This window comes from Calonectris borealis, chromosome 7 (assembly GCF_964195595.1).
Source record: "Calonectris borealis chromosome 7, bCalBor7.hap1.2, whole genome shotgun sequence".
NCBI classification, from domain to species: Eukaryota; Metazoa; Chordata; class Aves; order Procellariiformes; family Procellariidae; genus Calonectris; species Calonectris borealis.
Window position 1 is genome coordinate 7,353,421 of NC_134318.1, and position 24,590 is coordinate 7,378,010.

The following is a 24,590-nucleotide window of genomic DNA, read 5'->3' on the forward strand; positions in this document are numbered from 1 at the left end:
TCTGGAGAAGTCTGAGGGGGAAATCCCGGTAGCGGCGTGACTGAAACCGGCCGTGGACCGAGGCGGACGGGAGAGAGCGCTGCAGGGCTCTACTCAGGCCCAGCCAGCACAAACGCCGTTTCTTCCGATTCTTCACAGCCAGAGACACCTTCCCTAAAAGAAATCTCCAGTAGCTTTAGAAACTGATAACTACAACTTCAGCCTTCTGTCTCCATAACTACTGGAGACAAGTTTTCGGTAGCGAAAGGGCCTAATGTAGTCAATAACAGTATGACCAAGTGCCTTTGTTAAGATTTAAAAGGACCACAAACCTTTGGTGATTAGCATACAAAACCAGCACAGTCTGCTTTTAGCTAGAGGAAGAAATCAGGATTAAGATGTCAAATTTAGTCTTCTGAACTAAAAGCTGTAAAGTGATCCTGACAGCTGCCAGGATGTTGATTCCTTAAGAGAAGGAAAGGGGTGGTCAGGAGCTGAGCAGCAGCGTGCCGGCCCGCAGCAGGGTTTCTCTGAAAGCAATGCCACTGACTTTACCTCTTGTCTCCTGCACCAACGTATTTTCATTTGCAAAGACTAAATCCTGCTTGCCAGATATAAACGCACCAAGTAGATTCAGGAGGACAGCTGAGGTTTCTTCAGGACACAGAGAACCTCGGGACTCAAGGAATTTTTGTAGTAACAAGGTGCGTGCCATCTCGTTCGTTTGCTTTGTTTTCTGATAGGGGAGATGGAGCGTGCTGTTATTTCTGTGACACAAGTAGGAAACACTTTCAAGAATTACAGTGTAAAACAGTCCTGTCCAACTGATACAGTTCCTATTAGAGCAACACATACCCTTTCCAAGTTAATGGTGTGATCTGAATGAAGTATATCTTATTTTTATTATCACAGGGACGCAAGAACTAATGAAAGATGAGAGCAACAGAAATACACATTAGCTCTCCAAATACTATGGTCAAAAGTTTTAACTAAAAGCTTTGATTTAGAGACAGCCTCACAGATGTGACTGATCACATTTACAGTATGGTTACATTGTTACAAAGGAAAGTTTACAAAGCTCATTTAAAAAATAATCAAATATTCATGACCAGAGTTAGCTGAAGCAAAGAATATTGTTGCAATTGTCCACTTTGTCCTCCTCTTTGCATTAGTATTTATGCTTTTAGAATTTGGCAGGAAGCTTCATCTTCTTTTCAGTCCATCTAAAATAAAAGAATTATTAGATGTCAGACTTCACATTCTAAAAATGAACTGAGTTGGCTTAGCTTCTGGTACCACAGATGGCATCAATACAAACAATCAAAATGACCCTTTGAAATATATTTTGCTAAAGAGCATCTAACAGATTTCAAGTGTTCATGTCCAAGCAATACACTAGAGCTGTGCTTGAAAGAGTGCACAGCCAAAAGCTGCTTAAGGGGGGGAAGAAAAAAATCAGCGGAATTTCCTTAAAAACTGCAGTAAGTGATTTGTTCCTTCTATACTAGCTTCTCAAGGTGACAGTACATATCTAATGAGAACTCAAGTGGTTTAATTACACTTACATACCAGTTGTTTAAGATGTTAAGAATATGTGATGCTATTAAAAAAAAGGATATGATTTTTCCTTCACAGCTTTTTAACTTACGTTCTTGCCAATTTAGTTAACGGTTTTGTAGGTCTTGTCCACATGCAACTGTGTAAAAAATTGTTTCATACCAATTTGTTTTCCATTAAGGGATTTTTCAAGTTTAGTTACAGGCAAAATGTACCCTATGAAAGGAAGCAGAAGCTTCTAGCTCAGGTGATGTACACATTCTCCTGTCTGTTATGAGCAAGTCAGATGGTATTTTGTACTTTAAATTTTGATTGAACACCTCTATAAAGCACTTTATTCTTCGTCTACAACTGGGGAAAGTATGACAATATCCATAATGTCATATGGCAAGATCAATGAGAGCTGAACCTGCCTCCTAACAGGAGTTTATCAATCACAGTGTTAAACACGGATTTTATCAATCGCCATGTTTCGTAACATTTCTGCACTTGGCCATCTCCATCTGCAAGGCAGAGCTCATACTATGTTCTTGCCTCCTGAAAACAAATGCAAAATATAAACAGCAGCATTTGTATAGCTGATTGAGGGGGAATGTTCACGTAAAAAGACGTAGTAGAACTATACAGTTTGAGTATTTCCAGGACATAACACTGAAGTTCGTAAAGATAATAAGAATTTTGCTCTTGGGGAGCGGTTGTTGATTTACAGCAACATTTCTGCCTAAATCTGATTGTTAATTTGAAGATAAAACATCTAACATAGTTACATGTGTTTTCTTACCTTGGGGAGTCAATTCCACTGTCTCCTGTAATGCTGTGGTTTTCTGTCCCTTCCGAGTGTTTCTGTCCTGATATCACAGTACATGCATTCTTAAAAAACAGATCTTTTTTTCCCAGAGGGTTTCTCTTTTCTTTGGTCTGCGAGCCCAAAGCACAGCATGCCACTACTTCGCCCGTCTCATAGGTGAAGTTCTGTAAAGTGTCAGCATCTGAGTCAGCCTCATTAGTGTGGCAGAAATCTGCTACAGCTGAAGCCTTCGCACATTCAATAAGGCCAGTTTCGTCTTCCTTTCTGTGATCTATCAGAAGAACCTGACTGCACAAACAACTTTCTTCTGTGAAATCTGTTTTTGGATGCTCTTTTGAGCCATCTATTGATTCTGCAAAGCTAGCACTTTCATTATATCCATGCTCTCCAGAGTCACGTTTATTTACAGTTGTGTTGTATTGGGCGGGATAAGTATTAACCTTACAGTTTTTTAGGGACATAGCTGTCCCCAGCTTTTGCACAGCTTTACGCCAGTCTCTTGTATCTGAAAAAGCATGGCCAGGAGGCAGGTGACATGGTTCATTGCCTTCAAAATTGTCATCCAGATGTAACGAGTTACAGGTGTCATCGTCACATGCTTTTTGGTACAGAAGATGGCAGTTACCAGTAAATCCTTCACTTTCCAGCTTCGTTGATCCGGGATGGCTGGCACAGTCATATTTAAATACAAATTCACTCTTTTTATCAGTCTTTTGTCTGTATTTCACACCATTTTTTTTTACCAGGTTAACATTGGCTGTATAATTTGAAAGATGAACATTTTGAAATTCATTTGCTGTTTGATCTAGTAACTCACATACAGTGTCAGCTTTGCACCTGCAATACTCATCTGTCAGATGCAATGAAAATTTTGCATTTTCTTTGCACGCACCATTATCTTCAGCGTAGGAGTGAGGAGACTTTTTAATATCCCCAAGATTGTTTTTTACTGTTCTTCTGTAGATGTTTTCTTCAGAAATATTGCTGTCCAGAAAGTAGTTATTTTTATTATCCATTTGCAAAGTACTGCCGTGCGGATAACTAAAGTTTTCACTTAAACTGTCTTTCTTTGGTTGGAGGGAAGACCTATTAGCATGGAGTAGTTTGTTTTGCTTAGCTTTGTCAGCCTGCATTTCAGTAGCCACCTGTTCAGTTTCATAGTCAAAGGTTTTTGAGGAGTCCAAGGACTGTGGCCTTTGTAAAGCCCTTTCTTGCTTTCGAGTCCTGGACTTCAGCTGACTGTTAATAGTACCTTTGTACCCTTTCGCATAAAAGTTGTGTCTCCATGACAGACCCTGAAAGGGGTTCTTAATTTGTTTTTTATATATGACATGGGATTCCACTGCTATGTCAGATGGCTGTTGGTTTCTGACAGACAGTGAAGGGTTCTCTTCCAGTTTCTCATTTTGGGACGGTAGCTCATGTATGTGAGATTTCCTGTTGCTTCTGCTAATCTGCTTTTCTTTCTTCGATTTGGTTTTCCTGGTGTGTTTTGCTGTTTTACTTTGTGTCTTTCGAATACAATCCTTTGAAAGACGGTTTTGTCTGACTATTGACACTTCAGCCGAGGTACCCTTACTGAGATATTTTTTCTGCTCCTCAAACTTCTGCATTAATATTGTGTGTTTAATCAAATTATCAACTGTAAGAGTAGGGTTAATACGCTTGATGATTTCATGTTCAATATCACGTGGAATATTATCTAAGTCATCTTCATCCCTGACTGGCCATTCCTTGGGAGGAAACTGGGCTGAAAAAGTGGAGTACTCCTTCTTACGTTTTTCTTTTTTAGAAGCACTTCTCCAGAAAAGGCCAAGGCCAAACCTTTTGCTTTTCAGTTTCTCTTTCACAGATGTCAGGGATTTGATGGTGTCCCAGGAATGGTTTTCAGCAGATGTGGAGATCCCTTGAGTTTGAATTGAAGGCTTCAATTCACTGCAGCCTTTCTTACCTCCTCTATTAGGTTCATGGTGCTGATGTCTTTGTTCACAGAGCATATTCTGGTCAGGGAAATAATGGCAGGATCTGTCACGGGATACTGTAGGAATGTTTTCTTTCACTAGGTCTGCACAGTGCTCAATGTTTACCAGGTAAGTGATGGAAGGCGATGAACAGCAACAACTGTCCTCCAATGGGATGCTTCTATTGTCTTCTGTGGCATCATTTGTGATAAAGTATGTGTTGGGAGTCACAATGAAGTATCCTTCTCCCGTATGATAGATTTTCCTTTCTTTAATTAGAGTGCCAAGGATATTATATAAGATATTGTGGGAGGGAACCGCAATGCCTACAACAAAGATACAGATATTTCAAATCAGAAATAAGATTTCAAATAAAATGGCAGCTGGCCAAAAAATGACTGGCTTACAACAGATCTGGAAGCCACTGAACACGAAATACCCAATGTGTTTAGTTCACAGGATTCCAAAAGAAGTTTGAAACTGACCCGGCAACTAAAGTTTGAGTAGGGCATACTCAATTTCAACATGAAAGTGTCCAGTATCACCAGGCAAAAGGCAGGATTTTTTTTTAATACATCACCATTCTGCTGAGCTTCCAGAGCCAACAACTGTTGTCGCACCCAACTGTCCCCACACACAGCCCTGGGCTCCCTGCAGAACAGGGACAGCCCCACTCTGTAGCGGGGTCCACACATGCAGGGCAGCGAGGGCTGCCCCAAATCTTGGGGCCAGCACAGGCTGCAGCCCTGAGTCAGGGAGAGCCCTTCTGGGCCAGCCAGGTGAGGGCAGCACAGAAACATCATCCAGCCGAGGGCTCTGGGAGGTGCAATCCTGCCGGTGTGTTACAGATCAGTAAAACCCTTTTTAACTCTGCCAAGGCCATTCCTCACTGATGAGGCAAGGTCACCCCTGAGGAAGAAGGTAAAGGCCAGCTGCCTTTCTGGTTGTCACTGCAGCACTGCTGTGATGGAGCTTAGGATGTTCTCCTTCGAACAAGCAAGGATGTTCTCTTTGTGTCTGTCAGGATATTATATTCATGAGAGAGACCTTCTGCCAGGTATAAACCAAGCTGTGTTTTTCAAAGCATTTCCCTCTTGGCAGGTTATTTAACAGTGGCTTTTATCACTGTCTCTGAAGCTTCTGGTATAATTTTGTCAGATGACAATCGCTTACCTCACTGAGACTGATCTCAGCTACGGTTTTCCCTCAGGTGTCACAGCCCCCAAGTCATTAGTCTAGTGACATCTGATCTACTTCCTAAGGCTTCTGCTGATCTGCTGCCCACAGGAATGAAAACTTCCAGCAAGGTGAAAACATGGCAAGAAATACGCTCTCTCCCTACAAGCTTTGAGAGTGCTACTTCTGGCTGACCTAAAAATGCTACCTTGTGGTTGTCTCAGTGCACGTATGGACTACAGCACGTTCCTGGCAGGGTTCTGGGCCAGTTTATGAGGTTGCATTAAAATTTTTCCCACTAGTGAAAATGCCTACCAGATCAACCTGTAACGTTTGCAGAGCTATAAGGTTAAGACGACTCAAAAGAGGAAGCTCAGTATCAAACAAAGCAACCTCCTGCAGAGGGCCATAACGAGCCTTTACAAAGTCTCACATGCACACACACACTTCAGTATTGCAGATCTAAGGGAAATTGAACATTTTTCAGATTGAAAAGAAAACGCAGCATTTAAGGGAAGTGGCTGCTACCCCATACGGAAGAGAAGGATTAAAGCCCATTTAGTGTAAGTAATTTGCTTCCAGGAAGGAAGGGGCTGGAATTTACCAATGAAACTGAATTTGAGGCCAGTTGTATTTTTGATAGCAAACACCAGATGTAGACTCCTACCCAGTCCCTTTGCCATCAAAGTCAGCTATGTTCCTGTCTGTTAAAGGAGGACTCAAAATCTTTGTGATCTGACACACAGTCTATTTTACGCTGTTCCATATCTGGCACATAAATACCTCATCTATGCTTTCCCACCCTCTAGAAAGGGCATACTCTCAACATGCTACTGCACTCAGTTCTCTCTTTCTCAAAGAAGATTTATTAACATCTATAAAAAGGATTACATTCAAAACAATGTTAGTGATTGTCACAGATTGGTGAGGATAGTATGCACATTCATGTATTCTACCAGTTGCCTATTAATTTATATTCTTTCATATTGCCAGCTTTGCTTGTAAACATTCAGTGATCACTCGTCCAATATCAGAAGCTTAAGCTTGATGATACAGTCACTTTTAAAAGGAGGGAGAAACGAACACATTACCTGGATAATTTTTCACTAACTGCTCCATTAAAGTTTCTTGCGTGACCATCACATGATCTGCATTCATGTCTGATACAGTTCGGCATATTCCTTCTGCCAGAGGAATGGAGTGTGACTGCGAGAGAGGATTCATGAGAATGGGGGTCACATCACCTGAAGTCCAGAAGGAGGAAAAAAAAAAAAAGATTGTTTTAATGGAACAGTGTTTCATTTTTTCTATTAGCTGTGACAGATTTTCACTGAAAATTTCTTGTGTTGCCTCAGAACAAGCACCTTATCCTCAGCTAATTTTCTTTGGCAAATTACTCGGAAATATTTCTCAGAGAAGGGAAATGACTGTAGCACTTTTCAAGTGCCTTTGTAATGAAGGAAACAGAAGGTTACCTTAAGCAGTTTGTTTGGTATTAAATTCCAGCTTAAACCATCATTTAGCTTAATAAACAGCTGAGAGAGAGAATTATGTCTGCTGATTGCTGACTGTTTAGATGACTGTTTACCTATGAAACCGTGCAGAACCTGTATTTCTCTAAGTAGCTAATGAAAAAGGTCAACATCCTATAATCTAAGTACAAAATCTTTTCACCGAGTCCGAATGCAGGGAAAAAAAGACCAGCAACAGGCTTTGTCCCTTGTCTAGCACACAAATTTGAATAGACATGGTAAAAATTCCATTTTTAGACCAAGCTCTAGAACTAGAGATTATCTACTAGACTGGGCAGAGGGCAAAAACTCGTTACAGCTGCATGCATTTTTTAGGCTACATCACCATCTCTCCTGTTCTGCATGACGAAAGCAGAAGCTCAGAGGGGCTGAGAGCATGGCCAGTTCCCCCAGTAACTCTGCGGCCCCAGCCCAGGGGGCTGAAAAGAGCCCTTCGCCTCCACTCCCCCATCCATAAAACACAAAGATAAACACTGCCCTCTCCCCTTCGCAAGATGGCAAGGCCAGTAAGAGCAAGCCCAGCAAGTACTTCTGACACAGTACCAGTGAATGATGTAGGAAAACCTGAAATAAGTATTTTCCCTGAAAGCTGATGACAAAGCACGAAGCAGGGACTCACCTGAGGTCTGCACATACAGTAAGACAATGACCGCATACACCTTCTTAGACAAAAAAAAAGCTTTCTTCTTTTTTTAAATAGACCGATGGTCTGTTCCCGCTACCGGGTGGTATTCTGTGCTTCTCTGTTCTGTGTTGCACAGAAAGCCTGGGTGTCCTCAGCTGCCAGAGCAGGCAAAAGGCAGCAGGAACTCCTGGTTACTTCACAAGGCAAAAACTAGTGTTAAATGCTAACAGTAATTTTCCCACAAGTAAGAAGTGACATTTTAGATTAAGTGATATTCACGTTTAACTAAACTGTAATTGGATAGTCTGTTGGCTGACTCTGTAACCCGCTATTTATCCTTTAGGCAGAAAACCACAACACAAACGTTTCTCTGAGTAAATGAACTAAGCAACAGCACTTTCACAAGCTTAAATTGCTTTTGACCTTTGTTTTACAACTGCTGCTATGTTCAACAAAAAGCACTCAGAAAAAAGTCCTGGCATATAGTTTCCTCAGTGATGTTGCTAGGATACTCCTTGCAGGTGCAGAAACCATTGGAAGCTTTCTTTTTGTATGAGAAAAGACCATCAACATTCAGTAATAACTCTTGTGAATAGTTTGCTGTCTCAAGTCTCTGCTGTAGGCACACCATGCTGTTGCCAGTTTTACCATTTGTTCCTGCGGAGCACCGAACTGCTAAGGAGTAAACCACCAAAATTTTTTCATTATCTTTATTATTATTATCTTGCTATCATGGTCTGCATCTGTCTCGCAGCCTCAAATCCAATGTTTCCATTCCAGGAAGGTCCTTTCAGAATAATATTTTAAAAAAAGCATGAAGCAAAAGCCAGCTTGATACTGAAGGGTAAAAAAACCACCACACTAAAATTGCATTCAAACGCAGGTCTATTTAAAATTATTGTTGCAGATCAATAGCGCCAGAGTACACACATGTTAACAACATGAATATTAGATATCATTCCCTTCTGACTTTGAAATAAAATCTGAAATAGTGAAAGCAAAAATTAGATCATTGGCAACATTGATAAGCAATGTGGGAAAAGGCCCAGTAAGCACCCTACAAGTGTCTATCAATTTCTTATTAAAAACTTTGTTGATTTACTTTCCATAGCTAAATAACTGCTGCAGTTACACTTCAGATGTTCTCCCAAGTTTGATGGAAATACATAAAAGCTGCATCCCTTAGATTTGCACAGGGAGCAGTCTTAACAATTTGTGCAAGCTATGTCTCATAGACCTGATGCGAAATCACCAAAATGCCATGCTCATTAAAGCTCTTTAGTATCTGTCCCTTTACAGCTCAAAAAAGAGTGCAGAATCCCCTGCCCCCTTCCCTACTCTACATACATCATCTGATGAGAATCATCTTCCTGGTTTATTCATAGTTTTTATGAAGGACTTGCTTATGCCTATGTTCAAGGTACCTGTCAGCAGTCAAGGAACTCAGGCTAATCCTCTTGATCGTTTAAATACAGCACAGTTCCCGTTTCACGCTCCGCAGCTCTTACAGAATCATGTTTACAAACGCCAATCTAGGCAGCTTGCCAGTACTCATGTATTATTATCCTTCAGTTTGGTTTACCTGTCTATTCAAAGTCTGCTCATTACCTGGACACCTGAAACCCAAGAATACCCTTTTGGAGCATGTATCGGTCACAATGTGGGGAAGTCATCTGTAATACGGGCATCAGATACAAAACTCAGCACACAGAAAAGCCTCTGGGTATTCTTGACTAGCACAAAGTGATTTTTTGTTCCATCTCTGTAATGTGAGCTTTACCATTTTTCACTGAGTTGTTTAACAATTGCAGAATTTTTGCATCTTCTGGCTCTAAGAAAAGTTACATACAAGACAAGTTTTATCTGAGTGAAAACCAGGCTAGTTCTGGGGAAGTGAACAGAGGCATTTTATTACAATAGCACTCAATTTACTTCTTAAAAGTTAGGGTAAACAATTTATATAACAATAAAGGGTTAAGAATAAATTCATTCCAGAAAAAAAAAAACACAAATGCAGATCAAGAATAAACTCCCTTATATGATTCCACTTACATCTGTTGAGACAGAGAAGACACAGCATGTGGAAATAAAAGATTGACTTTTCTGTTTTCTAGCTGGAAAGATCTGCCTTGGAATTGCTTTGTGTGCCCTATTAAGTTGAACATACAAAAGATCCCACAGATACTGTGCCTCTATGCATGAGAGCTCTGTATGTTTGATGCACTTCACTTTTTGGAGAAGTGCACCAGGAAAGCTATAAGCAAGTACAGTTCTGCTAGAACTGCAAGGCTTCTGCTTTTCTATAGACTAGAGTGCATTGTGGTCACATTTTATAGCAAAAATTACATTTTATAATTAAAGACGAAGAATTTTAAGGAACAAAAAGTGAACAAGAACATCATCGAAAGTTGGGAACTGTAGCAAAACACTTTTTGAACATTAGTGAAGATTTTACAAGATGTTTCCTTACTAAAGGATAAAAATTCTGTATAGATTATAAAGACAGAGTTAAGATCAGTAAAACATTTTCAATTTTAAGTATACAACAGGGAAACTCTATTTTGGCGTAATTATTGTGTACTAGATTCTGTTTTCAGAAACATCCTTTACTGAAGCAAAGAGTAAATAGTTCCGTTGCGTTAAAACTGTCAAATCTTGTAACATGTTTAATCTGTTACTGAAACAAACAAAAGCTCTCAGGAACAGCAGACAATATCCTTCTGTTGTTTGATTATTTTGTACAACTCTCAAAGAGAGAAACAAAATGGTTAAGTGTCAGCTAAGGTCACTGACACTTCATCAGTTGATGCTAAAGAAGAAACTACAAACACATTAAAATGTCAGATTTCCATACCTACTGATTCCTGCAAGAACAGACACTCCCAAATCAGGACAATTAAGCAAACAATGTCCTCCATTTGGACTCAATTGCTGATTTTTACAAACAGAGGATGATGCCATGCAACTTGGGGAAAAAAAAAAAAACACAAACAAAAACCAACCACTTTTTCTGCCTTCCTGACAACACCCAAAAGTCTAGTCCCAGCTGCAAGTGTTATGAACTTTTAAAAATATGACCTATAAATGTTTTCTGAGGTTCCTAGCCAAGAGCCATGAAATCCTTACTCTAATCTTAGGGCTAATGGCAACCCACAGCCATCTTTTCTTTCATCAGCAATAAAAAAACCCCACAGGTAGGTATGGCAAAAACAAAGCAGGATTCAAGAAGAAAGGCAAGAGCTCTCCTGCAATCTCGGTTCAAGCCTCCAGACAGGAGCAAGTTACACAGCAGACACCAACATGTTCAGTGCGGTACGGTTTTCCTTAAGCCAAGCACAGTGATAAAGTTTTTGCCATTGAAACGTGTATCTCCGATCTTCAGAGGGATCAACCCCTTCAACACTTACTGAGGCCACTGACATATCCACTTAAATGCTCCAAGAACATCTTGAGAGCAGGTTTCAAGCTCCAAAGGTACTGACCGAACATGTGAGCAAGCATGCAGCTTCAAATAGACTGTTTAAAAGAAAACAGCACTTCTGCTTGCTTGAAGTCTAGCAGGCAAGTTGTCCAGTGGAGATCTGTTTCACCCGCAACAGCTGGCAAAATAGCCAATAAGCAAAACCATATAAACACATCTGCCTTTGGGGCACTCCTGCTGTTCTTCACTGCATAACTGGCAGAGAAACTGAATTAAGAGCAATTCAAGATAATTATTTTTCATATACTTTAGCACGCCAATGACTTTTAAGTCAATTCACATATGGCATTGAACATAACCAGCATAGCTGATAGCAGGGAAGATCATCTTTAACCATTTCAGCATTCAGTGTCAAGCTTGATCGTAAAAGACAGATTGATTCAAAAGCTTCATTGCAGGGAGATAAAAATAATACAAAATGAAACAGTCCCAGGTAAGTTGCAAAACTGTCAATGACTAGCCCATGGAGCCAAAAAACAGAACAGGAATAAACAAGTCACTGGCAACATCTCTGGCTCCTTTAACTGTCTGCAGGTGCTGCCATCCACCACTACAGGAATTTGACACAAGCACATCTTTTCCACTTGGCCTGGTCCAAAAAAGCTCCTTCACAACCTTGGTATTTCTCCACTAAAACAGTTCTGCCTTTTCCTTGCTCCCAGTGCTGTCCTCTCTTCTGCAATAAATCTCAGACCATCCAAATAGCTCTTTAATGTCAAAACCTTTGTTCTAAGCAGAAAGCGTTACTGGGTGTTGGTTAGGGACTTACCTAAACAGTGAAAGACTTACTATAAAAATATCATCATGCAGTTGTGCATTCCTGTGCCTGTTCAGCTAAAGGTCAACTCCAGCTGTCGCAGTATTCCCAGGCTGACTCCTTTGCCTGGAAATGTGCTGTCACACAAAAGGCAGTCACAAAAAGTATACAATATGAAGCTACAGTCATGGGAGTAAGATATACTTATGGTCATGTCTCCCCTCCCCAGAATGGACCAAAATTCACTTCTTTGCACACTCCCTGGCTTCAGCTCACATTTACCCCAGCCAAGGAAAGTCACACACTAGTCTTTCAGAGGAACAGCACCCACAGAGCTATTCAAAAGAGAACATAGCCCCCTGCAGAGGGTTTCCAGCAAACCATGAATCAGGGGACACATGACAGCTATTATATCCAACTCACTCCCAGGCAACACTTGGCCAAATCCCACCCACTGCAGAGGAAGCTGTCAGAGAGCTTGTTGCAGTTGTAGCTTCCCTCAGACCGAGGCCCCTGGCTTGCAGTGAGGGCAGGAACCACCATCACACACTGAGGTGGAACGAAGCAGGCCTCAGATCTTGTTTCAGGACATACCCCACTGCAGGGAGTTTTTTTCATTCAGCTGAGAACAAAGGTTTAATGGTATATGGGCAACTTCACACCTGCCTGACCAGCTTGTGATGTTGATGGATATGCACAGCCACTATTCCTTCCACTCTCCCTAAATGGATATCCAACTTTAAAGATGTTCCCTATGCTAGAAAATAAGTTTCTGCACCCTTTCATTGGGCCGGAATTTATGGCCCACAGAAGAAAAAAAAAAACAAACCAAAAAACAGTTTAGAAATGAAAAGCAGTGTCTTTACCACCACAAGAGTTCTCAGACGAGTAGTTTGGACACTGCAGATTAAATGGCACTAGTTTGGACTTGAGGACTTTAGCTCACACTTTCTAAACCTTTCTCCATGGCTTTGGCACTATTAAACACCCTTTCCATGTTTTAGATCATCTAAATTTCAGCCAAAAGGAAGTGATAGAAGACAAACAGAGCACCTCAACTGTATTACAGAAGACTCAGTAAACATCTTTTCAAAAGGCAGTTTAGCAGAACCCTTACTGTGAAGATACTGGGTTGTTGGATCTCACAGACCGAGGTGAAGCCTCCAATGGAAATTACAGAGAAATGCAGGTGCCTGCGGGATGTTGAAAATGTAGGAGAAAAATTTCAGAGGAAAAAGTAAATGATGCAGTCCATGAAGTACCTAAGCAAATGATCTGAATGACAGGCTAGCTTTGCTGCAGTATTTTCTTGGGAACAAGCAAAATACTTCATAATTTCACTGGAGTTTTCAACCTTGGAAACCCAGGCCATAGCCACAAAAGAGAAATCCAGTATCTGGAAAAAAAATATTGCTCCAAGACAAAAAATAAAGCTCGCTCTTTTTTTTTTTTTTTTTTTTGAAAAGCAGAATAAAGTTCCCAGAGGTTCAGTTTATTTCAATTTTTCAAATAAACAGTATTTCAGCTTTTAAAACAGACTGAGTTTACTAAACAAACAGCAGTTGCAATTTCAGTTTTTTCATTGCCAAGAAATCTTTCTGCTTCAGTACAAATCAGGCTGCTTACGGAGAAGCTGTGTGCCGCCAGTGAATGGAACACAGATTGCTGCTGGTGCATCAATATAAGATAAAGCATACTAGGGAAAAAAAATTGTTTCACATCATATATTAATTATTCCCAAGGGCTTCACTGTATTCTCACCAATGAGGGCAGTTTGTTGGGTTCTGCATATTGAGCTTTCTGTTTGTTAGCAGTTTGGTAGCACTCTGAGAGTCACATTAATGATACACACTACTAGCATCTCTTTACTTCAGTTCTCACAGGAGTGTTTTTATAAAACATAGCAAGGAATTGGCAGAGTGGTTCTGGATGTATGTTGTTTTAGAAATGCAGGTACCTACATTTTTCTAACCTGATGTTTAAAAAAAACCCAAAACAGACAGCAAGAAAAATGTCATGCAAGTACCACAGCAATTTTATCAGTTTAAAGAAAACCATGCTGCCTCAGCTTCTCTGTGCACGTCATGCTACATTCTGCAAATTTTTAGCTCATGGACTGTATAACCAAAAGATCACTGAAGCTCTCTACAGATGAAACAAGAAGCAAAGTTATCTGAATAAAGCCATTCACCTCTTTCTCCTGATACTTCTAATCAATTTTTATTTGGTATTGAATGAAAGCAAACCTTTTAACAAGGCTCCTCAGTATTGAGGAGGCTCATATTACTCACACAGCAACAAAGGCCAAGAGCATCCTGGGCTGTATTAACAGGAGCAGAGCCAGTAGATCAAAGAAAATTATTATCTGCCTCTACTTGGTGCTTGTTAAGCCATGTCTGGCATACTAAGTCAGTTTTGGGCCCCCAATATAGAAAAGACATCTATAAAATAGGGGCAATTCAGCAGAGGGCCACACCAAGATGGTCAGGGCTGGAACACTTGCCTGTGAGCCAAGGCTGAGGGAATGGGTCTTGTTGAACCCAGAGAAGAAATAGCTTTGGGGGGACCTGACAGCAGCCCCTTGAGAAGATGGAGCCAGGCTCTGCCCAGCAGTGCGTGGTGGGAGGATGAAAGACAACATGCATCAGTTGGAACAGGAGACGTTCAGACTGGCTATACGGAAAACCTTTTTACCTTTAAGGACAGCGCAGCAGTGGAGGAGGTTGCCCAGAGAGCTTATGTAGTCTCCAATCCTGAGGAGTTTCCAAGATGTGACTGGACAAAGCCCTGAGCACCCTGGTCTGACCCCATAGCTGACCCTGCTTTGAGTAGGAGATAGAATAGGCTCCCAGGAATAAAATGGTAGTCCAGTCATCTGGCTTAGTTGGATGCCAGTACCTGTGCCTCCCACAGCCACTCTCACCCCACACTTCGACCACCCTGCTTTCTGTAACCCAATGTAACGGCACTTTTGACCTCCACTAGCTGTGAAGTTTTCTTGGGTTACACTCAAATCATGCTGTTAATGAGGCCATGCAAAACAGCGTCCGTATGCTAAAACTATTGGTTTTCTTTTCAACCTTCAAATAAATAGCTAATGGTTTTTTAACATTTTTTTCATAACTGAACTTCATCTGTACGGACTCATTGTTAGAGCTGGTGCTCTCCACAGTGATGGGTGGACATGTGCTAAAGCAAGATGGCAGTATAGAAAAGCTAAAACTAGCCTTGAAATGAAATCTGTGATTTTGAAACCGTATCAATGACCATAGCAGAAGCACTACTAATTAATGCAATTTATTTCATTAACTACATGATATTAACACAAACTGTTGTCTTTTCTGACTGAGACAGAGGAAAAATTAGCACTGTTCAAACTACCCTCATCCTAAAAGAGCATTAAGGCAGTTAAGATCTGCTGTTCAGGAATCAAGGTGCAAGAATTCAAAAGACTGAGGATAGCACGGCTCAGCCTGTTGTCTTGAATTTTCTTTTCTCACTCAAAAGACAGAAGCAAGAGCTTCTTCTGCTAAAAATCTTTAGCACTGAGAAATACACAATGCATATCAAGTTCTCCACAACTAATCTTGTTAGAGGTTTTTTTTTAGAAAAATTCAGAGTAAATTAAACCAAATGGAGCTTATTATAAAAAAATTATACACTCCTGTTCAGTGGTACTTGTTAAACAGTATGACTAGAGACTACTTGCTGAGACAGTGAAAAAATTTGCATGCACAAACGCTTTTGCAGATTACACCTTTCAGGTAATTCAATCTGAGCAAATCTGGTAAATGCATCAGGATTTTGAAGAACATTACATTACCTTGTACCTTCCTGCTGTGAGTTCAATCAGTAGTTCAAATATAGCATTTGGGTTTAGTGCATATGTATTAAACTGAGAAAAGGCTTTTATAATACAGGATTAATACTTTAGTGAGATTTTAATATGGAAATGCATGAAACATGCAGGGGTATCACCTCATCTGAAATCAGTGGTAAGGGCTGAATGCCAGCTAAAATTAGGGGCTAAACTTTATGAAATAATGTAAGGTTTACATAGCCATTACATGGGGATAATTAAATTAGTAAGCAAATAATAGCAAGGTAGATAAAAAGTTGTCCTTCAAGGAGTACAAATGTTTTCTTCCTTTTTTCCTCCTGAAAATACATCAACAGAGTCACCACTGGAACAACTGTGATAACCAGGAAAACCCAATTACAACAGAATATGCAAGCTAGTAGGTTCCGAATCAGATACCTTACTGAAAATAACTTTAAAAGTAACGTTTGAGAATAAAACAGTTAAAAACTCAGTTAAACTGTTCTTCATGTTCTGGCAGCCTATACACAGCAGTGCAAAATAAAGCACTGTTTTAGGTCATCCACTCTTTTCAGGCCTGAAGAAAATAAAAAGGAACAGAATTCTAAATAATCCTGAACAGTCCAATACGAAGCGTGACCACATACTGGGAGTTACACTTCACGGAAGCCAGCACCATTGAAGTACAAAATTATTCTCCTTTGACTTGCAAACCTACACCCCTGTTTGTGAGGCAGGATGAAAGACACTGGAAGAAAGGGACTCCAAAAGAAAGGAATCCCATGAAGCGCATCCCCAGCCTCTTGCTGAGCTGCCATCCTCATTAAGCTTGTGTGTTCCTGTGTGTAACTACAGAGTGCCTGACAAACAACATCCACTCCAGAGTCCTGACCTTTTGTAGGCAAAACAGGAATCAGCTACTCACAAGGCCATAATTTCATCTATAGCTTCATTAGACACACTGCAGAATGATGCCCATACTGACATTAATTGCTGTGAACAAATTTAAATTATTCAAATGAAAATAAATCTGTCCTAAAAGCTTGCCAGGTCCATTTTGGAAAAGAATTTGTCTCTCATTTTAAGCAAGGTTGAGAATTGCTACGAAGTAGAGAATACTCAAGTACACAGTTATAGATGGACTCCAGGTGTACCGGTTCCACAGGTGGCACTTCAAAACTGTTCCTGAAAGCTGGCACAACATGCAGAGAAGCTCAGCATGTGAGGACCTCCACAGCAAGGTGGCCAGTGCCTGCAGAGCCGCGTGTCACCCCTGCAGAGGTCGCTGAGTAAATTACACTTAGGAGTCATCACACAGGAACAAACATAGTTCCCCCACTTTGGAAGGTAATTACAGCCCATAAATACAATAGAAGTTTTACTCCTCACTCCTCAAGCTGTTGCTGAACCTTTTTCAGGAGATTCAATTCCATGCCCTCACAGGGATTCTGTCTGAATATCAAATTAGCATTAAACCCCCCCCAAAATCAAGGAGCTTCAGAGACCGTCTCTGCCCATTTTTTAGCTCCTTTTCTGAGTGCTTCTTTTCTTCCTAAGTTCTGGGAGAGACTCACACAAGGGAAAGAGAAGCGAGGAGCTAGACCTGTCAGATTACTTCACGAAATGCACAAACAACAAGAACACAAAACAATTCCTTGTCTCATCTCATTCCAGTTCGGTCAATGCCTCCAGCAAAACCGGATAAAACTTAACACTTCACAGAAAAGTGTACTGTCCCTTCAATGTCACTCTTCAATAGGATATTTTCAAATTTGCAGACTGCAGTAGGGACTTAAAAGCTCATCAGAACCCAACAAGCAGACCTCTCATTAAAAGATGTGATCAACAGATTATGTGACCACTCACAGTCTGCATGCCAATCCCAGCCTCAGCCTAACTGGAAAGTGCAGGGCTTTCTTAGCTTTCCTTGTGCATAATTTGTAGCCCTGCAACAGAGATTCTGAACCGGCAGCAAATTCAGCCTCTAAAGGCTAAGCAAAAATGTTTCAATTTTCTATTGTTCGCTTCTACCCAATAGGAACCACAAAAAGGGAGTCAGGCAGTTCAGGCACATGGAAAATGCTGCTGTCAAGAGAGAAGGCAGGCTGGGATGACAGAAACGAGCTGGTTATGACCAAGGATAACAAGCAAGCTGTTACTGAGGTGCATTCTCCTGGACTATCATCCCAGTTTCTCTCTTCAAAGGCTCTGGAGGTCAGTGCCCTCAGATTGAGTATTTCCAATTGTGTCTAATCTCAGTTGAGAGTCCCCAACTCCTCTCCCAGCACCTGCCCTGCAGGCATCCCCCGTGGCTGTACAAGAAAGTTGGGAGGGAGCAATTTGCCCCTCGTTTGATGAACAATTGACTGAACAACTCAGCTAAGCACAGGAGATGGTCCGACAGAGAGATGTTAGCATTTCGACAAAGCATGCTCAGTTATCAGATCAAGAGGAAAAGTTTTTTTAAACTAGCCCCTACTTCACCCTCTGAGGGAGATTTTAATCGCCCTGATTTTCCCTTCTTCTTCCCTTCCATCCCCCAAGGAGGAGAATATAACAGCTCCTACCTAGTCCTGGGTGCACCATGCAAACAGAGCTGGGATCCCCATCAGAAGGGAAAAGAAAGACATTTTGGATTTCACCTGGGAATAAATACTGCAGGACAGTTTATGATTCTTTATAAGCTTTTGGGACTGGATTTTCCCTTTATTTGATTAATCTTCCGGTGGCCAACATCAGTCAAGGTGTAGTCTATTCCGTAAAGTCAGGATGTCCAACTCCCTAGTATGTTTCTCTAGAACAAACCTCATTTGAACTGCTGGGATAAAGAGTAACACAAAGATGTGTGGGACCACAGTGTCTTCTGATGACAAGCAATAGCCAGGAAAGCTCCTCGAGATACAGCAGTAAGGAGGACTTCTGAGTGCCGAGGGCTTTAAAACCAGTGTGCAACAGGGACTGGAGCATGACAAGACCCTAGTATAATTCTTCACTGAAACGTGACTTGGCAAAATTAGCACTGCAGTGCTGTATGCCCATTGCTTCTCACTTACTGTCCAGCAAACAAGTGGTTGTGGGTTAAAAAGGAAAAAACTCAAAATGGTTAGCTGATTTTTCTCATGAATCTGAAAACTCAGTCTCAACACTTTTCACATACCATGGCCAAGGAAAAAGATACTGCAGGCCAAGTGATTCCCATCACTGACACTTGGTGCCCCCAGATATCTGTGAAAATTCACTAAACACTGCTGGAGTTTGCAGACACTGCTATTGCTACGTGCTGCAGGAAATGTTTCCGAAGAACCACTTAGGACATTGCTTGGTTCCCAACATCCCAGCCTTCAGTCACGAAGCATAAGAAACTGAAGTGGCTTGAATTCCACATTATTGCAAACAATAACATGAGAGCAGGTAGATTAAAAAAAGCAGTCAAACCTCTCCCTATGGGAAATAAAGACAGCAAATGTGACACCAATAGCTTCATTTTAAAATATTGTCAATTCCTTTAAAAAAAAAAACCCAAGAAACCTTTGTCCCTTGCATTTTAGTTGTCTAACTTGTCACTTGCTTTTCTAGAGCAAAATATATATAAGGAACGGAAGAAAAGTCTTCGGAAGCAGAAAATGGTCATTATGATGACTGATGGAAGAGAAGGCACAGAATACATCAATTTTAACCAGAAAATTACCTAAATAAAGACACTCAAATTACAAATTTGTTTCAGTTAAGCTTCCAGAAATGGAAGTAAACCTATGAAAACGTTGCTTCAACATCAATTGTCTGAAAAAGTGAAATTCACAAAGAGAAGCTTCTTCAAAGGCATTCGTTAAAGAAACTGTGAGAGAACTCTAACTTGTTAGAAACCCCTTTGGGTGTTACTGCAGCAAGAGACAAGATGATAGGGGAAATTATCTAATTCATTTACCAAAGTAATTTACATTTGGATTCAACCAGCCATGCCTATGCATCAGAAAAGAGGTTACTGGGAAGCAAGGAGGTAAAAAACAAAGGAGTTGAGGACTCTCTCTAAATCATCCTCAGGATAACATACCAATATTCACCAGTGATATAAAACTTACCTATAGTAAGAGAGAACCATTCCCAACGTACCTAGAGGTATTACTGCTTCTTAGATGGACACCAGTAAGTAAAACACTGTTCTTCCTTATAACACTTCACCTGGATTAATAAATAGTTAAGAGGTCAGCAGGCTACTTGTGATCAGGGAAGATGAACTCACGCTGGAGAAGATGCTACCAGAGTTTAGTAAAGTTACCAGAGTGCCCGAGAAATTAGACTGCATGAAGAGATCAGTTTTCTAGTCAGAAAATGGGGCTGTGGCTATTCTCTACAAATTATTTGGAAAGAAGGGTAAATACCAGGGAAAAAAAAAAAAATCAATGTGATTTAAGCTAAAGCCAGTGTTAAGAGAAGCATAAAGATGTTGAGCTGGCCAAGGACAACACAGGCTAGACATCAGAAATTTTCGTGTTAAAAATCTTGAAACAGAATATTAAGAATTCCGCAAGTCTTCCAAAAATTGACAAATTTCTTGCTTCAAGAAAGAATTCAAAACTGCACTTTTACTCAAAGAACTGCTAGTTAGCTTCAACAAAAGCCTTTTGTGATCTAATTATTTATTTGTGATCTAATTAATTATTATTATTTGTGATCTTATTATTATTACCTGCCTAAGGTAAAACGTACTTCTAACTTAAAACATAATTCATCCCTGGACAGAGAGGATTAGTGGGCATGGTGTGTTGGGTTGACGGTTGGACGCGATGATCTTAGAGGTCTTTTCCAACCTGTATGATTCTATAATTCTATGATTCTATGATTACAGAGCTACACTCAGGGAAGAATAACAATAAACCTCTCAAATAATGACAGCTATGAAAATCCCTACTAACCTTTGGAAATCCAACTGAAAAGGGATTTGTTTGCGCTTCAGGTACCAGTAGTCACTAGGGGTTGAACAGCTGTAAGTCTTCACTTCAGCATATTCTACTTGGTCTTTGTTAGCAGCATTCCTGGTTTGGCTGCTAATGCTTCGATCCTTTAGTTTTGGGAAAGTTAAGGCACAAGTGGTTCACATCAAAACATTGCAGCAGACATCTGAGCTGACACAAAGCAAGGACTACGATGCTCACTTATCACTTACCTGCGTTATGCTTGGTAATTAGAACTTGGTATCTCCTATAATCACCTTCAACAGAGAGCATTCCTAATTAACCATGTCAAAACCACACAGAAAATTGCAAGAACTACAAAGTGCCACGGTATTGTCTCCTCCCGCTAAAGGTTGGTCAGAAAAGAGCAGCCTTCCAGGATGCTCCACAGGACAACCGACACAAGCCCCACAGGACCAAGGGTAAAACAGACTCAAGGATCAATGACCCCAGCATACCGAAGTCTGCCCCCCTCCAGGAATTGCAAACAGTAAAGGGATTTACTGACCAAAACCAATGCCTCGAGTGAAAACTGAAGAGCTGTGAGGCAGCAGTCAGTACCAGGAGCAGAAATTTAATCTGCTCTGCTTGTGAACCACAATTATCATGCTGGCTGGTGTATTCTGCAACCACAAACATTTCAGAGGACTTTTAGTGGCAGCCTTGCATTAAGAGCACTCGATAATCCAGCAGCTGAACTTTTAAGTGTAGACTAAGCCCTTGATTGCAGCCTGGCCTCATTAGACTGCAGAGGTCACTGGCACAATTAATTGAATATGAACTAATTGCAGGTAGCAAACAGAAATGATGGCTAAATACCCACCAGTACGATCTAGTTAAAAATACTCATAAATTTCCCTCGAGGTTGTTTTGTCGTTGTTGTTACTACTGCCAGATCTGATAGCATGTTCTCTGTGTATCCCATGAAAGTTAATAAATGCAATTTAAATGAAGGGGGGAAACAAGACAGTGCTGCAATATGTCATCTTCTGCAAAATTCTCATCTTCTAAATTTCTAATGTGAATAATTTCATATTTAAGATAGCAACCTGAATGTGTCTGAGCCTGATTTCTTCTTAGGTCTTCCATCAACTTCACTTTTATGCAATTTTAGAAAAGATTTAACAGATCCCTTTGTAGGTGGTTGTTTCGGGTTTTTTTTTGGTCAACATTTCCAGAGGAATTAAGACTAAAAGCAGCTGCTGACTTCAGAGCATCGTATCTGCATTAGGTAGCGAAGTGCCTTCCCTCCTGGGCAGCCATCACCCCACCCATGGTGCTGTGTGCCCTCCACCTTTACCTTCTCCAGTGGCAGCATGTTCTGTAGTTCTTTCTCAGAGAAATCTTTGTGCTGAGTCAATCCATAACATCCAGCCCCAGCGTGTCTTTCTGTGCATCATCCTTTGTCTAAAAACGTTCGTGACAAATTAAACTAATTTAGTCTTCCACTGGTTACGAATGCACCTTCCAGTTCATTGCGTATCAGTCTCTGGACACATTATATCCAGTCACCTCCTCCAGGAAACAACATTACCCGCAAAAAAACACCGAAACCAACCAGCACGTCTGCTTCCTATCACATTTTCCCTAAATATTGAGTGCCTGTGTCTACATTGCAATGACTCACAGTGTCACCACTGACTTGACTTCAAACCAGACTACAGCAGCTGAAACCCAGTTTGTCCCAGTGTCCTTACCGACGAGGAGGCTGTGCCTCTGGAGAAAGCTGTGGTGGTGATGCTCTGCTCGCTCCTTGCTTTTCTGCCAGCCCGGCTGCAGGATTTTTGCCTGCCAGGATGTACACTGATACTGCTAATCACAAAATGCCACAGGCAGAAAGTTACCTGCTGTAGGAGAGTGGTTTGGTACTTCCAGCTGATAAAGCCTCTGATGGCAGCTCTGGCTACCCTGCTTGAATCAATCAGCAGCTCTGCAAAACAGAGAGGATCTCACCATCGGGATCACACAGGAAGGCAGCGAAGGAGATAAGAAATAGTCCAGATGAGAGCAAATACATTCAGTGACACTGGAGGGCTCCAGCACCGGCTGTGCCCTGCAGCCACTGTGGTCAGCCCTGCCCCAGCTCTCCCCTCCCGTCCCTACTGCTCCAGGATGGGGCACTCTCCCTCCAGAAAATCCCACTCTGGGCTGGAGAAACCTGCCTCTATTTTGCACTAAAATTTCAGAGAGACAAATGACTCCCTCCCCACCCCACCCCCGTGTTCTCTTCCCCAAGGATCAGGGCAAACTGTCTCAGATTACACTTTCATGAAGTGAGGCCCTGGTAGAGGAGGCAGGGGAGGCAAGGGTGCAAAGGCGCACAGGCCACGCTTCAGCACTGCTCTGCACAGTTTTTACATGTTATTCGTGCAGTTTCTTCCTCTTGTGCAAAGCTACAGACTGCATCTTCTCATTTACTGTGGCAAATCCTTGTCAGACAAGATAAGCGCGCTGCTCACTTTGAACCTGGTGTTCACAGAGCGATTGTGTGTCCAATTCAGTATGTTCTTTTGGGAATTTGCATAGGTTCTTAAATTGCAAATTGCATTTGAATAATCTTTTTTCAAACTGTCTTCATTGAAAAGACGACCTAAAGTGGATTCATCTTCCTTTTCTTTAAAGTGTGAAGTAGGTGTTGGAATGAATTCACTGCTCAGAATATCTGCACAGCCATCTCTTATCAATCCTACCTATTCTGAGTCCCTGCTACCCAAAGGTCACGCTATACAACTTCTGCTTTTGTCCATGGATCACAATTATTGTACATTGTATTACCCCTACAAGTCCCCTTTTGTGCTGTCCATCATTACATGCCCAAACCACAATGCTGAAAATGCTGACTGCACATTCCTTGCAAGCATATTACTGGATCCCATGGATAATCAGAGGATTTATAGATGGGCTGCCATCCTTGTGTGTCCCAGTACTAAAGGTCATCTATTTTTCCTCTCCACAGTATAATGAAAAGATACCCCCACCCCCAAAAAAAGAGGTCATTAGCTTGATTTCAGGAAAGACACTAAGGCAGAAAATCAGGTTCAATATTGGTAAGCAGCTAATCCTTATTTTCATCTGTTTAGTCACATTATACATGACTTCCTTATATGAGAAAAGATACTTGGCAAGTATAAGCTTTTCTCTGTAAACGAACGTTTTAAGAATACTCTCAAGTTGCATTTGGAAACCCCCTCCCCAAGACTTTACAAATTGTAACATGAATGTTCTAATAGTTACAATTAATGTAATGTACTTAATAGAAGTAATTAATTTGCTTGAATAGTACTTTGATAAAACAAGGCATCAGGAGACAAGCTGAGAAGGAAAGTCTCTCATGGGAGACCTAGACTAACTCTTATGAAAGAGACAGGAGTCTTTCCAAATGTTTAAGAGAACTTCCAAAACTCTCTCATTTCTTATTAGAGCCAAGCTGAAAATGCAAGAACCCATCTTCCCAACCCGTGTGTACATTATACTTACAGCGAAAACGGCTTACTTCGCCTTTAGCTTTTCCTCTGCACACATGCAATGGACTGTTTTTCAATAAATCAGACTGGTCTGAGAGACAACAGTATTTTTTGAGACCAGCATTGCAAGGTACTTTTATCTCCCAACTATCCGTTTCTATGTTATGACATATGGCAGCAATTTCTGCTTTTTTATATGCAGATCTGCTGGCTACCATCCAGCCCTGCTAAAAAGGGACCAAAAATGAAGGTTGCCGTTCTCCAGCTGTTTCTGCCCCTTGCATGACAAAACAGGAATGTAATCAGATGACCCTGTGTCAGGAAGACCAAAAAGAATTAAACAATACAGGGAAAAAAACCACCCCTCACACTCAAACAAATCCTTCTGTATACCACTAAAAAGGTTGCAAGCAAATAATAAAGCAAATTAGTACTCTAAAAATATTTGCTGAAAAGCAGAGTGGGGAGAGTTCAGGCT

The 24,590-nt window shown here is 41.0% G+C and overlaps 1 protein-coding gene across 1 annotated transcript; it reads right to left on the reverse strand.

The window, feature by feature from the left end:
- Positions 1-967: 967 nt before the first annotated feature.
- STOX1 (storkhead box 1) lies at positions 968-6,981 on the reverse strand. The gene is made up of 3 exons (XM_075154192.1): positions 6,573-6,981; positions 2,318-4,631; positions 968-1,202 (listed from the first exon to the last, which is right to left on the reverse strand). The coding sequence occupies exons 1-3, from the start codon at positions 6,781-6,783 to the stop codon at positions 1,163-1,165; spliced, it is 2,565 nt and encodes an 854-aa protein (XP_075010293.1). The 5' UTR covers positions 6,784-6,981; the 3' UTR covers positions 968-1,162.
- Positions 6,982-24,590: the final 17,609 nt, after the last annotated feature.

What these genes read in the sequence shown, in the direction of transcription:
- STOX1 (XM_075154192.1), bottom strand. Translation starts at nt 6,783, where the DNA reads ATGAAACACTGTTCCATTAAAACAATCTTTTTTTTTTTTTCCTCCTTC. An exon ending in GTTAGTGAAAAATTATCCAG is followed by an intron (nt 4,632 to 6,572) that starts GTAATGTGTTCG and finishes TCTTTGTTGTAG; the next exon opens with GCATTGCGGTTCCCTCCCAC. An exon ending in AGTGGAATTGACTCCCCAAG is followed by an intron (nt 1,203 to 2,317) that starts GTAAGAAAACAC and finishes CTTTTATTTTAG; the next exon opens with ATGGACTGAAAAGAAGATGA.